Source organism: Ictalurus furcatus, chromosome 7, assembly GCF_023375685.1.
Source record: "Ictalurus furcatus strain D&B chromosome 7, Billie_1.0, whole genome shotgun sequence".
Lineage (NCBI taxonomy): Eukaryota > Metazoa > Chordata > Actinopteri > Siluriformes > Ictaluridae > Ictalurus > Ictalurus furcatus.
Window position 1 is genome coordinate 26,343,962 of NC_071261.1, and position 16,347 is coordinate 26,360,308.

The 16,347-nt window shown below is 37.3% G+C and overlaps 2 protein-coding genes across 3 annotated transcripts; one reads left to right on the forward strand and one right to left on the reverse strand.

Moving 5' to 3' along the window:
- The first annotated feature begins 471 nt into the window (after positions 1-471).
- tex261 (testis expressed 261) lies at positions 472-6,698 on the forward strand. The gene is made up of 6 exons (XM_053629539.1): positions 472-797; positions 3,947-4,026; positions 4,244-4,397; positions 5,285-5,352; positions 5,465-5,567; positions 6,084-6,698. Exons 1-6 carry the CDS (start codon positions 728-730, stop codon positions 6,197-6,199), a joined length of 591 nt encoding a protein of 196 aa, XP_053485514.1. The 5' UTR covers positions 472-727; the 3' UTR covers positions 6,200-6,698.
- A 1,017-nt stretch (positions 6,699-7,715) lies between these two features.
- Positions 7,716-13,027, reverse strand: ankrd53 (ankyrin repeat domain 53). Of its 2 annotated transcripts, none has more exons than XM_053629537.1 (6): positions 12,458-13,027; positions 12,224-12,347; positions 10,312-10,511; positions 9,944-10,108; positions 9,334-9,454; positions 7,716-9,177 (listed from the first exon to the last, which is right to left on the reverse strand). In XM_053629537.1, the coding sequence occupies exons 1-6, from the start codon at positions 12,469-12,471 to the stop codon at positions 8,626-8,628; spliced, it is 1,176 nt and encodes a 391-aa protein (XP_053485512.1). In that variant the 5' UTR covers positions 12,472-13,027; the 3' UTR covers positions 7,716-8,625. The 2 variants fall into 2 exon arrangements, with proteins under 2 accessions (XP_053485512.1, XP_053485513.1); XM_053629538.1 differs by having other exon boundaries at positions 9,334-9,427; positions 12,458-13,023.
- Positions 13,028-16,347: the final 3,320 nt, after the last annotated feature.

The following is a 16,347-nucleotide window of genomic DNA, read 5'->3' on the forward strand; positions in this document are numbered from 1 at the left end:
AAGTCCATGGAAATGGTTTTGGACCTCAATTTCACATGAACAGTTGCACTGTGGTGCTGGAACTATGGTTGCTGGTCTTAGGACTGCAATTATCTCATACAATTTTGCAACCAAATCTCCTTTAGTGAACAGTGGATTAGTTCAACAACACAGACTTCATAAAAAAACATAACGAAATTTCTTATACTTTCACACTATCCGTTGTTACCCAGATGAGGATGGGTTCCCTTTTGAGTCTGGTTCCTCTCAAGGTTTCTTCCTCATATCATGTTAGGGAGTTTTTACTTGCTACCATCGCCACCGGCTTACTCATTAGTGATAAATTCACACACTTAAAATCTGTATCAAGTGTTTACATGTTTCTGTAAAGCTTATTTGAGACAATGTCTATTGTAAAAAGCACTGTACAAATAAAACTGAATTGAATTAAATTAAAACCATTACGAATTTTATGAGGGTTTCTGTTGTTTCTTTTTTCAGCAGGGGAGACAAGCTACAGACAGTATCAGCATGGTTGTGCAGTGTAATATCTCCTCCAGCCAGAAGTGGCGCTGTGGCTTCTCCTCTGCACTGTCGCGTTTTCTTCCTGACCTCTCGCTGAGGACTGAGGAAACGCTGGGTGAACTTTGCCCGCTTCAGTTTTTAGCGTATTGCCAAATCGCGCTGTTTTGTTTACATTTTTTTGTATTTATTCGAAGTGTTTTATCATATTTTTTTTTTTAAAAAGATGTGGTTTATTTATTTACTAAGCTGGGTGTCCTTGTTAATACAGGTGTCCTTTGTTACCCTCGCTATTGGTAAGTTGATATTTGGGGACTTGTGGAAGTTGCAGGCTGCTAGCTAACCGGTGAGCTAAGCATTTAGCCGGCTATCTATTCTTCTGATAAATTAATATAATTTATATAATAAATTGATTTAATATAATTCAACACTCTACATTATAGTGATCTAAAACATTTCCGCATGTCATACACGCAGTCTGTAGAGTCCCTAGTGTAACGAGTTAGATGGTATTTAACATAATCTCACTCTCCATAGCTTATTAGCTAAATCTTACACGTTATAGCTATCATTAGTGAACAATAGATAACAGTAACGTCTAGAAAACCTACCGCTTTATACGATTTAATTTCTTAACATGCTAGCATAGAAAACTCGTGTTCTATCATACAGTTGTTGTGATCACTGAATTCAGTTTACTGTTTCATCCATAACTGGGTCTACATTTTATTTTAATGAACTGTTAACATAACTATGGCCTGTGTGTAGTTTGATTGAGAGAGTTCTCCGCGGTTAAACGGTGCTAAAAGTGTGTTTAGAAACGCCAGAGAGGCAGGGAAGCTGACTTGTCCACGTAGGCAGATCTGTCACTCAACACGTATCCTACCTGAAGATTTAGTTTTCCTGCTCGAGCTCCACCCTTTGGCAAGAATGAGCTAATGATCATATGAAAATGTAATATGTGTGACGGACTGCTAAAACAATTCACATATTTTTGCATCTAATAAATACACTGTATGGACAAAAGTTTGTGGACACTTGACAGTCACACCAATATGTGCTCCTTTCCCAGAGTTGGAACGAGTTTATCGATAACCAATTAATCAACCAATATTTCTTACTTAAATATTGCTTAACTTTATTACATTTACATTTATGGAATTTGGCAGACGCCCTTCTCCAGATCGACTTACGTTTATCTCATTTATACAACTGAGCAGTTGAGGGTTAAGGGCCTTGCTTGAGGGCCCAGCAGTGGCAGCTTGGTTGTACTGGGATTAGAACTTCTGATCAGTAGTCGAACATCTTAACCACTGAGCCTGCCTTGCCCCTCGCTCCTTGCCCCTCGCTCCTTGCCCCTCGCTCCTTGCCCCTCGCTCCTTGCCCCTCGCTCCTTGCCCCTCGCTCCTTGCCCCTCGCTCCTTGCCCCTCGCTCTGCCCTTATTACAAAATAAACAGTACTGACTACCATGAAAATGTACTGTACTTTTGTTAAAATGAAATAAATATTAATATATTAACTATTAATAAATATTAAAGTAAATCAAAGATATACCTCCAGACTGAACCAACAAGTAACACTCCAAATAACAAATAAAAATAGAGACAAAATGAATAAAAAAAAAAAAAACACTTCAAATAACACACGAAAATTTGTCAGTGATGAGTTTTTATTGCATCTCTAAAGGTCGCTCTTGTACTGTATAATGATAGCGGACATTTCTCGGATGCAACAGATGCAACCGGGAAAAACTATCAGTGTGGATTTTTGCAGATAACCGATAGTTCTAGCGGTCGATTATCAGTGTGGATTAATTTGCAAAACCCATCAATCGGTCGGCTTCTTGATAGAAGCACACAATTGTATGAGATGTCTATGTCTGCTGTGGCATTACAATTTCCCTTCACTGGAACTAAAAGGCCCAAACCTGTTCCAGCATGACCGTGTCCGTGTGCACAAAGCGAGCTCCATGAAGACGTGGTTTGCCAAAGTTGGTGACCTCAACCCCACTGAACACCATTGGGATTAATTAAAATGCCAACTGTGTGCAAAGCCTCTTCGAATGACATCAGCGCCAGACATGACTAATGCTGTTGTAGTTGAATGAGCACAAATCAAAACAACTACAATCCGAAATCTACTGGAAAGCCTTTGTCCGGAAGAGTAGAGGTCATTGTAACAGCAAAGGAGGACTTAATCTGGACTGGGGTGTTCAAAAAGCAAATATGGGTGTGATGATCAGGTGTCCACAAACTTTTGGCCATATAGCGTATACTTCAGAAAACTAAAGACTTTTCTTGAACTGAAATATGTTTCTCTTTTGCATGTATCTCAACCAGAAATAAAGTTCTTATGTTTTAAAATCAGGTTACCTCAAAAAGATGTCAAATCCGGTTACCTTTAAAATCGTATGTAAAGATTTCATTCCAAATCCAGTGAACGACACCAGGCTTACATCTACATCCATAACCTAATGTACTTATGGAAAAACAGCATTGGTGAAATTATAAAGATTTATAAATGTACAATGAGACATGAGTTCTCACTTTGATTATCAGCATCATCCACATCAGTCTTTGTCTCATCACCTGAGCTAAAATCACTCAGCATTTAAACACGAGCATCATCGTCGTCTCATCCGTCTTATCTCTGTTCACGCTAATGCCAGCCAGGAAATAATCACTTATTTCAGTCATTCTGATAGATTTCTTGTTTACATAATTTTATTAGGTCATTTAAACATTTAAAATGTGTGTCAATGTGCTGTTTTTTCTTCATTCTTTTCCTCATTCCCACTTTGAAGACATTGTGATATTTATTTATGTATATACACAGTATGTTAGAATTACAAACTAATTGGAAGCAGCAGAGGGTAAATAAATCTTTACAATGTTAGTTTTTTATTTCTTCTTTTTAGTGTTGCATGTTAAATTTTTGTAGCTTTTATTTATTTATTTTTTAAAAAGTATGCTTACTATTTTTTCACAAAAGTACTACAGTTTTGCTGGAAGTTTCTTGCCAAACATGTATATAATTATTTCTATCGTAGATATGTCTTAGAGAAGCATATGATATTTTTGCTATGTCACTCATCCTTAGTTGGCTCTTGCTTCAAAAGTCCATGAGGCTGTTGGTTTTGGTTTTCATAGTGTAGTTTATTTATATCACACATTGTTTTCCACTCCCCAGTGAAATTCTGCTCGATAAAAGCCCATACATTTTTGTTTCGTTTTAGTAGTGATGTGCTCATCTGACGCTGAGTATCAGTAAGGGAGCCGATACTGAAGCATTATCGGATTGTATTTGAGCTATTTTCTGATCAGAGGCATTGATTTATTCATTAACTCATCGTTTAGTCCATCCTGTTCAGGGTCCTGCTGTGAATGTGTTAAATATGTCAAGTGTTTTCTTTTTCTTAGCCAGTTTTTTCTTTCTCTTGTGCAGCTGCAGGTCTGTACTACCTGGCAGAGTTGATAGAGGAGTACACAGTTGCCACCAGTCGTATAATAAAATACATGATAATGGTGAGTGAGAACTAAATTGATGAATATAAATTTAATATGCTAAAGCATTTTGGTCTGAATTGAACATTCCACAAGTTTTACACTGGTACTTTAATAAACTAACAAATTGAATCATCTCAATTTTTTTTTTCTAGATTTATTTTTTGATTTAGATTTATATAGTTTGTGGATCAAGATATTTAAACTGAGATTTGTATACGTGTCTCCTCTCTCTCAGATCTCCACGGCAGTACTGGCAGGACTCTACCTGTTTGAAGGCTTTCCCATGCTCATGATTGGGGTCGGCCTCTTCACTAACCTGGTGTACTTTGGCCTGCTGCAAACGTTCCCTTATATTATGCTCAGTTCACCAAACTTCATCCTGTCATGTAGTAAGTGCAGACAAAACAAACATTATCTTGCATGTATTTTGTTCAGGTCTTTGCCTTAACTTTTGCAGTATTAGTTTTAGTATTTGTGTTTTTGTTTCTAGTTTAGTTTGCATAAAAATACAAGGCAGGTATGTGTAGTTAGACCACATACCTGGTTAATTCTCAGTTCTGATTGGTCAGAACATGTTAACAAATTTCTGTAACAGCAGCTCTGACAGTAGTTCCGGCTGCAAAGCAAATCACAGGTTTATATTAATGCTCTTGTATGTTGTTATTTCTATAGTAACATCTAATACACAGGGATTAAGGGAGTAGCTAAGATGAGTTAAAAAAAAAAGACTATTTAACAAAAGATATGGTGAAGCTTTCTGTAAAGAGATGTTTATTTAACATTTATAAAAAGGAGTCTCCAGTGTGAGCTCCTTGTATCATTCAGCAAGTTTTACACCATGGGAGAATCTTCAGGACAGGGGAGTTTGTTCTTTCTGCTTTCTCAGTAACATGAAAAGCTGTTTTTTACCTTATTGAAATAAATAAATAGAGTTGAAGACAGGCTGGGGAGGGAATGACGGTTTGTTGCTGCCGTAACTTGAATGATAACATGAACATGTCATTCTTTAATAAATGTAACAAAAAATCTTAAGTGCGTGGCATAAGTGAAATAAAACACTTCGGTGGTTTCTGGATAATAATCAACTTTGGGGTGGTTAATACAAGTCGCCTTCATGTTGAGTTGCATCACACCACCACATTGCTGATTGTTTTCTTATAACAGCACAGCACAGAGTGTTTTATTTTATAAATTTAAAACGCTTGTTTGGTCACTATAATCAAACAATCGTCTTTAATTATGTTGTTCTTGTTTTTGGACTAATTTTTTCCCTCAGTACTGGTGGTGATAAATCATTATATGGCCTTCAAGTACTTTGCAGAGGAGTACTACGCCTTTTCGGAGGTGAGTGAAAATCTTAAATGTCTAATTTCCTCGTGTATAAATGATGATGATAAATGTTGGGCTATCACATTAGGGATAGAGTACTTAGCTTCTGACTGCTCTCTTCTTCTAGGTTCTAGCATACTTCACAATTTGTCTGTGGGTGATACCATTTGCTTTCTTTGTATCCCTGTCTGCTGGGGAAAATGTTCTTCCATCCACAATGCAGCAAGGAGGTCAGTGTTACAGTTCTGATGTGTGTGTGTTAAATTATTCTTAATGGCTTTGGTAGTTTCATGTAAATTTCTTGCAGCCTGATATGGTTATAGTTGGTATCTTTGTGGCCAAATTACACGTTTGTTTGCATATTTATTTTTTGATGCCGTGTTCTTGTATCTACAAGACCAGATTTATGGTGCTCACTTTGACATATACATGTCAGGTTAATTTTCAGTCTGGATGAAGGCCTGTATGAAAAAAGTCTGGAATTAAGCAAGTTAGACTCGTGGACTGGTATTAAGCATACATAATGCAAGCATGAATCTTGCTAGAAAATTCTCGTGTCTACCAGATGCTTTCATCGGGTATTTGAATAGAAATCCAGTTATCTAACCACCGATCATTAAACACCTTTACCTGACTCCTAATATCCTAATAGAATAAAAATGCATTAGGTATCCTCGCTTTAGCCTACTTTCTGTTGGATGGTCTCTCAAAAATACATTTTATTCTCTGTTTGCTCTTTTCTCCAGATGATGTGGTGTCAAACTACTTTACCAAAGGGAAGAGGGGCAAACGCTCCGGGATCCTCCTGATATTCTCCTTCCTGAAAGAGGCTGTTTTGCCAAGCCGGCAGAAAATGTACTGAAGCACTACACTTAAAGGGTAGAGGACAGATGGAGGGCTTGGGAAGGGGTGAGAGATGGGTTATGGGCAGGGTTTCCAGGTGTCCTAGTGAACTGGATTCATGAGATGAAGGGAGAGGGGGATGTTTAGGGGGCCGAAAGGTAAAAGAACTAAAGAGAGAACCTGTGTGGAGTACCATGTCTGGACGGATGCACACAACCTGCCACGGACATACGAGCTCCTCAACTGAACTAACATGTCTGTCTCTCTGTTTTTCCATCTGTTTTAAATGAAGTGAGCACAGCCAATGTACGCTCCATAAGTAACCCTCAGCCGTGGAATGTCTTCAGGCTCTGGTTTCCTTGACAGGCTTTATTAAGACTGATTTGGGACTGAAATGACAGGGAGTGACAATTGTCAATTTTTGTGTAGAACTTTGTTTAATTTGTGTCTGGAATTTTGTCCAAAAAGTCTTTCATTTTTAAAGGCTTGAATCATAGACATGTGATGCAGTGTCTTTAGCTGGATGATCGGTGGTGTGGGCTTCTTTGCATAATTTGGTGACAGCAATACTGTCAGTAGTTGAAGCTGAAGATTCTCATGTAATTTGTCATACTGCATTCATCACGGTATTTGCTCCTGCTTTTTATTATTTGTAAGCTGTACAGAACAAAATAGTTTAGCTTAACATTTCCGAATTAAGCACAGATGAGATTATCTGTAAGATGTAATGGTATATAGAAGATATCAAAATAAGCGCATCAACATATTCTTACGTTTCTTACGGAGAAGCCAAAAAATGTTTAGTACATGTAAGTGGAGTTTGTTAGTCTCATTACATTCTTCATAATGTTCGAAAGCATTAACACTACTTGTCTTTTTTTTTTTTTTTTTTTTTTTTTCTTTCCAAACCCAAGTGAATTTGACCACAGTGGTCTTTCGTCAGATGTTTTTCACACATGCAGTTAATAAAATGGCAGTTAAATTTGATTTTCATAGACTGTGTCCACTTCTACCAATTATTTTTTTCACTTTGAGGTGTGATTCCCTGTCACACTTGTCTATGAACCATTGCCCTTTACATTGAAGTGGTTACTGTTGAGTGTGTGAGGTCGATGAGAGGTGAGGTTAATCTGCCTTACACTATTACATTCACTCACTTCGAAAAGCTCTCACCTGGGGATTTCACCACTTACAGGATTAATAGAGGAGGTGTTAGTAATGCATACTGAGCTAAAATCAGTTTTTGTAAAGTTTCATATGGAAAATAAGGGCAGGTGTTCCTAGGTCAGTGTAACTTTTCTTTGTGAGTTGTGAAATCCTCTGGGTCAGGGGTGTCTGCTTTTAGGCCCATAGTGCTGCCAAGTTTTGGCTTTTACCTCATTTACACACCTGGGCTCACGTTTATCTACTGTGCATCTGTGTGAATTCAATTTTATTTGAATTTTTTTTTAAAAAGTCAGCTTTACAGAAATCCAAGTGTAGATTTACATTCTTAATGAACAAGCTAGATGTGACGGGGGCAGTCAAAACTTTTCAGTGCAATTATCAAAACAAATCAATGCTTAAATTTGTGCATATACGGTATTTACAGACAGTTTTGATCATCCGTATGCAAAGCACCAAGTAGTGAAAGACAAAGACTGTGAAAGTAGTTAGTGCTGAATACAAACAAGTGTGTGGTTATGCTCGATTTCTATTAATATCAATATTACTGTATTACATTTGTGTACCAACGAAGTTGGAGAGAGAATGATTTTTGAAAAATTGGTATTTATTAAGCCTCATTGCTGGCAGTTATGCATATGATAGTTCTACATTTTACACAGTTTAGACAATGCAAATGATTAAAATCATATGCTAATTACCAAGGTCGTCATGTACAGAATATGGTGTTAGAAGAGGGGGAAAAATCAATTGAAAAAAGGACAGTGGGCAAACAGAACTGGTGTCTATCCCCTGTCTAGGAAATAAATCTTACAACAATATGTCGGGTAATCCTGACAGCAAACAGCACAGCCATCTCAAAGCATAGAATTGATTTGTAGGGCATGGTGAATAATGTTCTTCAGTTTACACTTACTCTTTTTACAGTCGAAGCTTTTTACTAGAAATTTATGCATGCATTTCACTTAGACTATAATTGGATTATTTCTTACTGTCAGAAAGGCATAAGAACTTTGCCATTTTCTAGTTCAAACTTTTGCAAAGTATGTGCTTCTTGTCAGCCTAGAAACACTGTAGTTTACTTTTATTAAGGTGATAAACTCCTTTATTAAAAGGACAAACAAATATATTTTATTTTGACAATAAGCTTTTTTTTTTTGTCCATGTCATTTGTCTTCATAGAATATCTAAAAGGACTGGGTATGTAGTATGTTGTATAGTTTTGCCTATATGTGGATTGACCATCTCAACTCTGTTCAATCAGGCCAGTGATTGTAGTGTTCAGTAATGGCCAGGCTGGAGCTCCTCAGCCAGATGCATTGCCACTTCAGTCCAGGGAGAAGCTTCATTTCCATGAGTACCTCCTCGGTGAGACAAATCCAGCACGCTGCTGCACTGTAGTTGAAGTGGACCAGAAATTCGAGAGGGAAATTCAGATGGAAACAGGTCTTTCTGAATGACATCCAGTGGCAGGTCAGGTAATGGCTGTGGAATATCATCCCAAGATGTAGTGCAATGGACGTGCCCATTTCCAAAACAATGCAGGGTCACACTCTGGCGTAGATCAGGCTCATCTGCTTCTTCTTCTGGATGGACACCAATTCTCACTGTCTTAGATCTGCTGATGTTTGCTGGAGGAGGTCTTGACGGGTTGGGTGAGATGTTCCACATGTCTCTTGATTCAGTTGCATGGTGTTTTTTGACAGGCTTGGCAGAATGGCAACAGTGATGGCTTAATGTCCACAAGCCTGTTGTAGGAGACCTGAGACAGGGAAGACCTTTCCTCTCAGCCCACTCTGACACCTTCTGTTTGTTAATGGCCTCTCTGGCTAACTGAAAGTACAAAGGATTTAAAGGAGCATACATGGTTTTTTGTATAAAAAGCACCTACTTTGCTATTATAATTATAGCTCTTGCTTTAATTGTTTATTTAAGTTTATTTTTTTCATTTTATTACAAATAAACATGAATAAATAATTTAAAAATAACCTTCTGCATTCCCTCTGCTTTCCTGTGCATCCTGATCATATTCTGTTTGAGATTCTGCAGTTCTTTGCGTTTCTCCATGTCTGTCTTCTTATCTCTATGCCACATTGCGTTTTTAAGAATTCTCACATGCATGTGCACACACACACGCGCGCACGCACGCACGCACACAGACAGACAGACAGACAGACAGAGTTACTATAGTCTTAACAGTATAAATTAAAAGATCATTTGTCTGTCTAATCAAATACTAGACAAAAGAGTAACATTAAGACTTATCATTAATAGCATTTTGGTCAGTGACTTTTTGTTTGGTACTATACTAAATAAAAAATTGTGAGGTTAAATGATCTTGAATTATCTATAATTGAGAAAGCATAAACGAAGTTAATATATTGGTAATTGATATAGCAAAATTATTCTACCATATTTTTAATCACTGATTAATAATCAGTGAAAATAATGCAGTGTTTGTTTTGTATACAGTATGATGTCACGTTGTTGAACTGCATTAAGTAATGTGTTAAAGTAATGTGAAAACACCGCTACACTTTCTTGATAGATTATGAAACTTCTAATGACCGTCATGCCTTTTAATGTCTTTGATGTTTACCTGGCAACAACCCTGTGACCCCACAGGCAAGCGTACTCGAGGGGTGTGTGTCCTCGGCTATCACGTGCGTGTGTGTCTGCTCCAACCCTAACCAGAGCTTCAACACACTCTCTCAGGCCTTCAGCTGCTGCCAGGTGCAGTGGGGTCAGTCCTTCGTCTGTGGAACTGGCAGCACATCAGATATACAGTAACCTTTAGTCTGATTTTTATAAATTTGGTGTCACCAATTCTTTATCATACTAAAACACACACTGATTTCACATTTTAGACTTTTTTGTGAGCATTCAGACTGGGATGCATGCATGCTCATCATATCTCAGACTTCAATGCCATTATAACAGTTGTTTAAATAAAATGCATTTTTGTACACATTGGGTTCTGCTCCATGTTCCAGCAGATATGTGAGGCAGCAGTAAGAGTTTGGCTTGCTCTCTGGGCTCAGCACCATGTGTAGCGGTCTCCGGCCATGCGGACAGCATGCATTCACGTCCACAGTACAAGATTCCAGAAGCAGTTTCAAGCAATTTAGCTGACCATGTTGAGCAGCCACGTGGAGCACTGTAAGACCCTGACACACACACACACAGGCATGGTTTTACACAAAATGCACACAAACATTGAACACCAAAATAATTTTTCCACCAGACACCTACTTGTGGAATGACACCAACTGTACATAAATACTTGTGCTGAAATTGTTTACCCTTGTTGCCAGGATGCCAAGAGTACTGAACAGGGAAATATAGATGGAGCTATACACAGTGTGACTCAGTGAATGTGTGTATCATCAAACAGTTTTCACTCAAGAAAGAAAAATACCAGTGGTTTGTCTGAAACTGCATGTCTGAATGTATAGTGAAATATCCAGAACACTCACAAAACCCACACTGCTCGATATATGTTTATTTCATAGGGTTTAAATTGATTGCATTGTAGAATGTACATTATATCTCTAATAATAGATAATTAAAATACGGTCATAATTTGTTCTATTTGGGTTGTCTGCCACCGTTAGCAATTATAATGTGTGACAAGCAAATCAGTGTCTGCTTCTCAAATTGAGCCTTAGGAAGTAAACGGTAGTCACACTTCTACATATTACTATAAAATGAGCTATATTCTATATTGTTAATTTAAAGACTTTGTGTCAAAGAATATGTACAGCAATATTTTATTAATAATTTAGGCATAGTTATAGGCTATAGTTAGTGTGCCTATTCCTTATCATCACCAATAAATATAACTCCTACTTCCATGGGTAAGTTTATGCCAGGAGAAAGTCAGTATTGGCAAGTCTGTGAAATTGGGCTAATTTTGAACTGCTAAGGATTTTTTATCTGTTTACTTATTTTTGTCCAGGGGTTAAATGCTTCAGGTACATTCAATTAATTATCGATTTTCCACAAGTTAAGTAAGTAAGCAAATATTTAATGTAAACAGTAAAGGCATAGACTATTTACAGTAGGCCACTGTGATTATCATAAGAATAACAGATGAACAGGTGTAGAAATCGGTATAAATAAGCTACTGTAACTACAGTAAATACACATGATGTAAAATCAGCAGGCTATGTTTATTATAAGAATATACTTTGTGTGCCAAAGTTATCTTTCTGCTTATGCTCATATTTTAGGAACATGGAGAAAGAACTTGCATGGTTTTTAAAGAAAGCTTGGCACAGCAGGTAGCATCACCTCACCGCTCCAGCATCGCTGGTTCACTCCTGAGGTTACCATCTGTAGGTTGGGTTTCCTCGGGGTCCTCTGGTTTCCTGCCACCTCTCAAAAACATGGCTGCAGGTGGATTTCCTATTCTAAATTGCTCTTAGATGTGAATGAACGTGTGAAATTGTGTATGCATAGTGCCATGTGATGAACAGGCATCCTATCTAGGTTGCGTTCCTGCTTTGTACCCATTATTCCTGGAACAGGATTAGGATCAGGATCCACCGCAGCCCTGACCAGGATGAAGTGGACTTGGAAGTGAGTGAATGAATGAAAGAATTGTATGATGTTCCAATACATGTTTCACTTATAGTCGGGAGGTTGGTAAGTATATTGTTTTGGATTTGGAGAGTTTTGATATTGGTTTGTTTTTTGGGCTGGTCTGATTAATGATTGGTTACACCGAGCTGTCAACCCTGGGAGAATTAACTGGGAGAAATAACTTAGAATAATAGCTTATACTTCAGATTAGCAATCATAATGCACTCAAATACCAGGAGACCTTTGTTCATTTTAATCACTGAGCAGCCTTGTGGTGTGATTGTTAATTTGGCACCTGTTTATTCTGCTGCTGACTTGGTGACTGCACTCTCTCCAGATTTAAACACAGCCACTCAGGATCTCCAGACACGGCAGCATGAAACAAGTCTCCGGCTGGGAGCTTTCGCGCGCCCGCTGGGCTAAAAAAAAACACAACAACAACAAAATAAAATAAATAAAAATAAAATAAAAAGCAAACAATGACTAGTAATAAAAGTAAAAGCTAAGTAAGAGAACAAGAATAACTTACCACGCGCCCTCCATGACAGATTTGTTGACCTGTTCTGCTGTTACTATGGTGATTCTCGTGCAGTAGCAACCTGCAGAATCAGGCTAAATTATGGGGTGTTTATGCAATGCATTACAAATATTAGGCCACAATAACAAGCTCCATAAAGTATCAAAGAAACACTAACCGCTAGATTCAGTTTATTATGCCACACTTCGGATAAAAGCGTCTGCCGAATGAATAAATCAAATCTAAATATAACGTGGAGGCATACAAATAGAAATAATTAGGTTTGAACGAACTTCAATATTCTGATCATTTTCTCTGAAGAGACTGAAAATAACTTGCAAATGTTTTGTCTTTCCTCATTTGTATCTCATTTATTAAGCGTTATTAAGAGTGCAGTCGGGTGTGTCTCAGAAAGTATCCGGGAAAACACTAAATCAATAATCTGTTCAGTCTGTAGATGGCGCTAACACGAGTCCCTCAGGAACACCAATGCCATTTATTCAAAGAACAGGAACATTGAGCATAGCCTTTGGAGCTGTTGTGCTTTCAGGCACCTCCACCCAAATATTATAGTGTCAGCAGTAGTTCCTTTTCATGCACAGCAGTAGCAGCCTACACTATGTAACTGTGTATATATAGCATACAAAATGCACATACAGTGCTGTGCAGAAGTCTGAGGCATCCTATTTTTAAAATTTTTTTGTACAAACGTTGTTGTTGACTTCTACATTATCGAGTCAGTACAAAAAAATATATATATACATTTTAGATTTCCAAATATTAGTTTTCCAGCACAAAATGAAATGTTACAGAAAAATGTTTGTATGTCTGTAAAGAAAGCAACGTATTACACAAGAGACCACTTTTCGGACGAAAAACACAATGAAGACTGCTGGGTTTTGCTGGAAAAATAAGTGCGACAATCAAAGTCTCCAGAAGAACTGTGGCTGGTTCGACAAGATGCTCAGTAAAACTTACCAGCTAATTTCCTTATAAAACTGCACAATTTACCTGAGACTACTAATACATATTTTTTGAAGCAAAGGGACGTCACACCAAATATCAACTTTATTTCATTTATTACTGTTTACTGCTATTTATAGTATTTTTTTTTTAAATGTACACAGTAAAATCCCTAGTGTTGAATTAACACCCAGAGTGTTTATTTGAGTCCAATGAACTTGTATAAACACTGTAGGGTGTGAATTCAATCAACACTTGGTGATTTTGCTGTGTAGAATTATGTTTGAAGGCATCTTTGCTGTACAACATTTCTTTGCATGTGCCTAAGACTATTGCACAGTACTGTATATAGTAGACTCACCTGATAAAAGGATCAGCGCCCACAATGTAGGTGTACCATCCTTACACCTGGGGTGGTACCATCAAGGGTACATCTTTTGTACCTTTTGTACCTTTGCCTATGTATCTTTCACCTGGAAATGTGAATACTTGAAGGTACATTAATGAACCTTATGAATGACATGTACTCTTAAAGCATTATACCACTATAAGAGCAAATTAAAGGTACACATGCACTTTTCAGTACATTACATTGTACTAAGGCTACCAAAGATGTGCACATGATGCTTCCACTCCAACGACAAAGAAATGTACAGTTTGTGTGGGGCATCTCGTTTAAAGGCAAGAATTTTCTGTGAGAAAAAGTGACATGCTGCAAAGTATTGCAAATACTAGCCATATCACAGTTACTTCATGTCTCTGTTGGAAGGTTTTGGGCATGGTGTGCATAGAGCACATCCAGGAGTTAAACGCTGCCCCTGGCAGTTATCCAGTGTTCAAAGAACTACATTTACATTTGTAACTATCTTTTGCCACCTTTATTTCTGAAAGTGTATGGCACACAGTTATCAGAGAAATAGGACATTTCGGACAAAGCTAATTAACTGTTCCTACAATAAAGTTGAATAATTTACTATTTAATGGACATTGTAAAGAAATAAGGTTTATGCATATTGCTTTGCATGGTTAGTGCCTCTGATCTGAGCTTCTGTGCAGTGAATCCTGACAGTCTGACAGCTTTTAACTGTGCTGCATTTTGATCAATAATTATTGATCAGACCTCCCATCAGGAGTGATGCGTGAATGGTCATGATATGGGTAATGATTATTTTCTCCATGTCTCTGTCAAGCGTGAACTGTCGATACTTTAAATACTCGGGAAGTATCAGATGGTAAATATTGACCACGTGAACTTTTCTTGAACTGAGATAGAAAAGACACATTGTAGAAGGTAAACTATTTATGCTCAAATGCTGTTTATTCATCTGACTTAGAACATGTTCTTTTTTTTGATCCTAAACATTAAATTCAGTTCAGTTTTATTTGTATAGCGCTTTTAACAATGGACATTGTCTCAAAGCAGCTTTACAGAAACATATAAACACAGGATACAGATTTTAAATGTGTGAATTTATCCCTAATGTGCAAGCCGGTGGCGACGGTGGTGAGGAAAAACTTCTTAAGATGATGTGAGGAAGAAACCTTGAGAGGAATCAGACACAGAAGGGAACCCATCCTCATCTGGGTAACAATGGATAGTGTAAAAGTAAAGGGAAGTTCATTATGGATTTTATATGAAGTCTGATTGTTGAACTAATCCACTGTTCACTAAACATGTCGTCCAACTTGTCCTGTCCTTTTTTTAAAATTCTTACAAGGCTTAAAATACACACACATACAAATTTTTTAAACTGGATTGACTGCAGGCAACTAATAACAGAAATGATTACACACACTTTAATAAGTTGTGTAAGTACCAAAAAATCCAGCTTGCAGCCAAAACCTTAGTGCTGCCCACCACCAATCTGGATTAGGCATTTTTTTTCCTTTTCTTTTTTATTTAAAGAATCATTATACTGACTTCAGGTCAGAAAGCCTGGAGAGTAAAAGAGGACAGAGAAAATGAAAGATTACAGTTGAGTTGATGTTGGCGCTGATATTTGTAAAGTCTGCTTAAGGCACACATGAAAATGAGCTCATAGGTTTCTCATGAGGCAGCTGCAGTGCTGCTTTATGATTGGCTGAGCAGTGGACTAATAGAAGCAGAGCAGGTGGAGTTAGAATGCCAGCCAGTTCATATACATTATGAAACCAAACATAACAAATACTGATCATGTTTGTGTAAGCACAAATATTCTAGAGCAGTACATACCTTTTCCTGAGAAAGTAAATTTCAATAAACTGTGTGTTACTAAAAATCCAGCATCTATATTTATTATTGTAGTGCATTTTACATACTGTATGTACATACAGCAGTCATTACTGAAATGCATAGTGTATGTTGTCTATATATATCCCTCTTATTGGTGTGGATTAATTTTATATAACTGCAGCTCTGACAGTAGTGCTGGCTGTAATTCAAATCAAAGTTTTATAATTATGCACTTGTTGTAATATTGTATCTTTCTCTAGTAATGGCTAATTCACAGGAACACTCCACATAATGATCAGATTAAAAATGTTTTTATGTAACAATTTAAAACATATAATCATTGATATGGTGACATTTTTAGTAAGGAGACATTAATTTAACATTTGTGAAGGAGTCTCCAGTGTCAGTGCTTTCTACCATTTGAAAGTCTTCATTACAGAGGACTGAGTTCTTTCCAATTTCTGTGCAACACTACAAGCTCTCTCTCTCTCTCTCTCTCTCTCTCTCTGTCTGTCTCTGTGTGTGTGTGTGTGTGTGTGTTTTGTTTATTAACTTCAAGAGAGGGTAAAAAATAGAGGCTGGTGAGGAAACTGCTATAAAGGAAGTAATAACAGGAACTAACCTGTCTTATAGACGTTCCACAACATTAAATGTAACTATAAACATTTATTAAATAATTATTATAATGGCACACCCTATCATGTTTCATTCCATACTAACATACATG

Bases quoted from the DNA above. Each gene is read 5' to 3' on its own strand.
- tex261 (XM_053629539.1), top strand. From the start codon at position 728: ATGTGGTTTATTTATTTACTAAGCTGGGTGTCCTTGTTAATACAGGTG. The intron at 5,353-5,464 runs GTGAGTGAAAAT...CTCTTCTTCTAG, and splicing joins AGTACTACGCCTTTTCGGAG to GTTCTAGCATACTTCACAAT. The intron at 5,568-6,083 runs GTCAGTGTTACA...TCTTTTCTCCAG, and splicing joins ATCCACAATGCAGCAAGGAG to ATGATGTGGTGTCAAACTAC.
- ankrd53 (XM_053629537.1), bottom strand. The intron at 9,455-9,943 runs GTAAACATCAAA...CATGCATGTGAG, and splicing joins GGTCACAGGGTTGTTGCCAG to AATTCTTAAAAACGCAATGT. The intron at 9,178-9,333 runs GTTATTTTTAAA...TTGTACTTTCAG, and splicing joins AAGCAGAGGGAATGCAGAAG to TTAGCCAGAGAGGCCATTAA.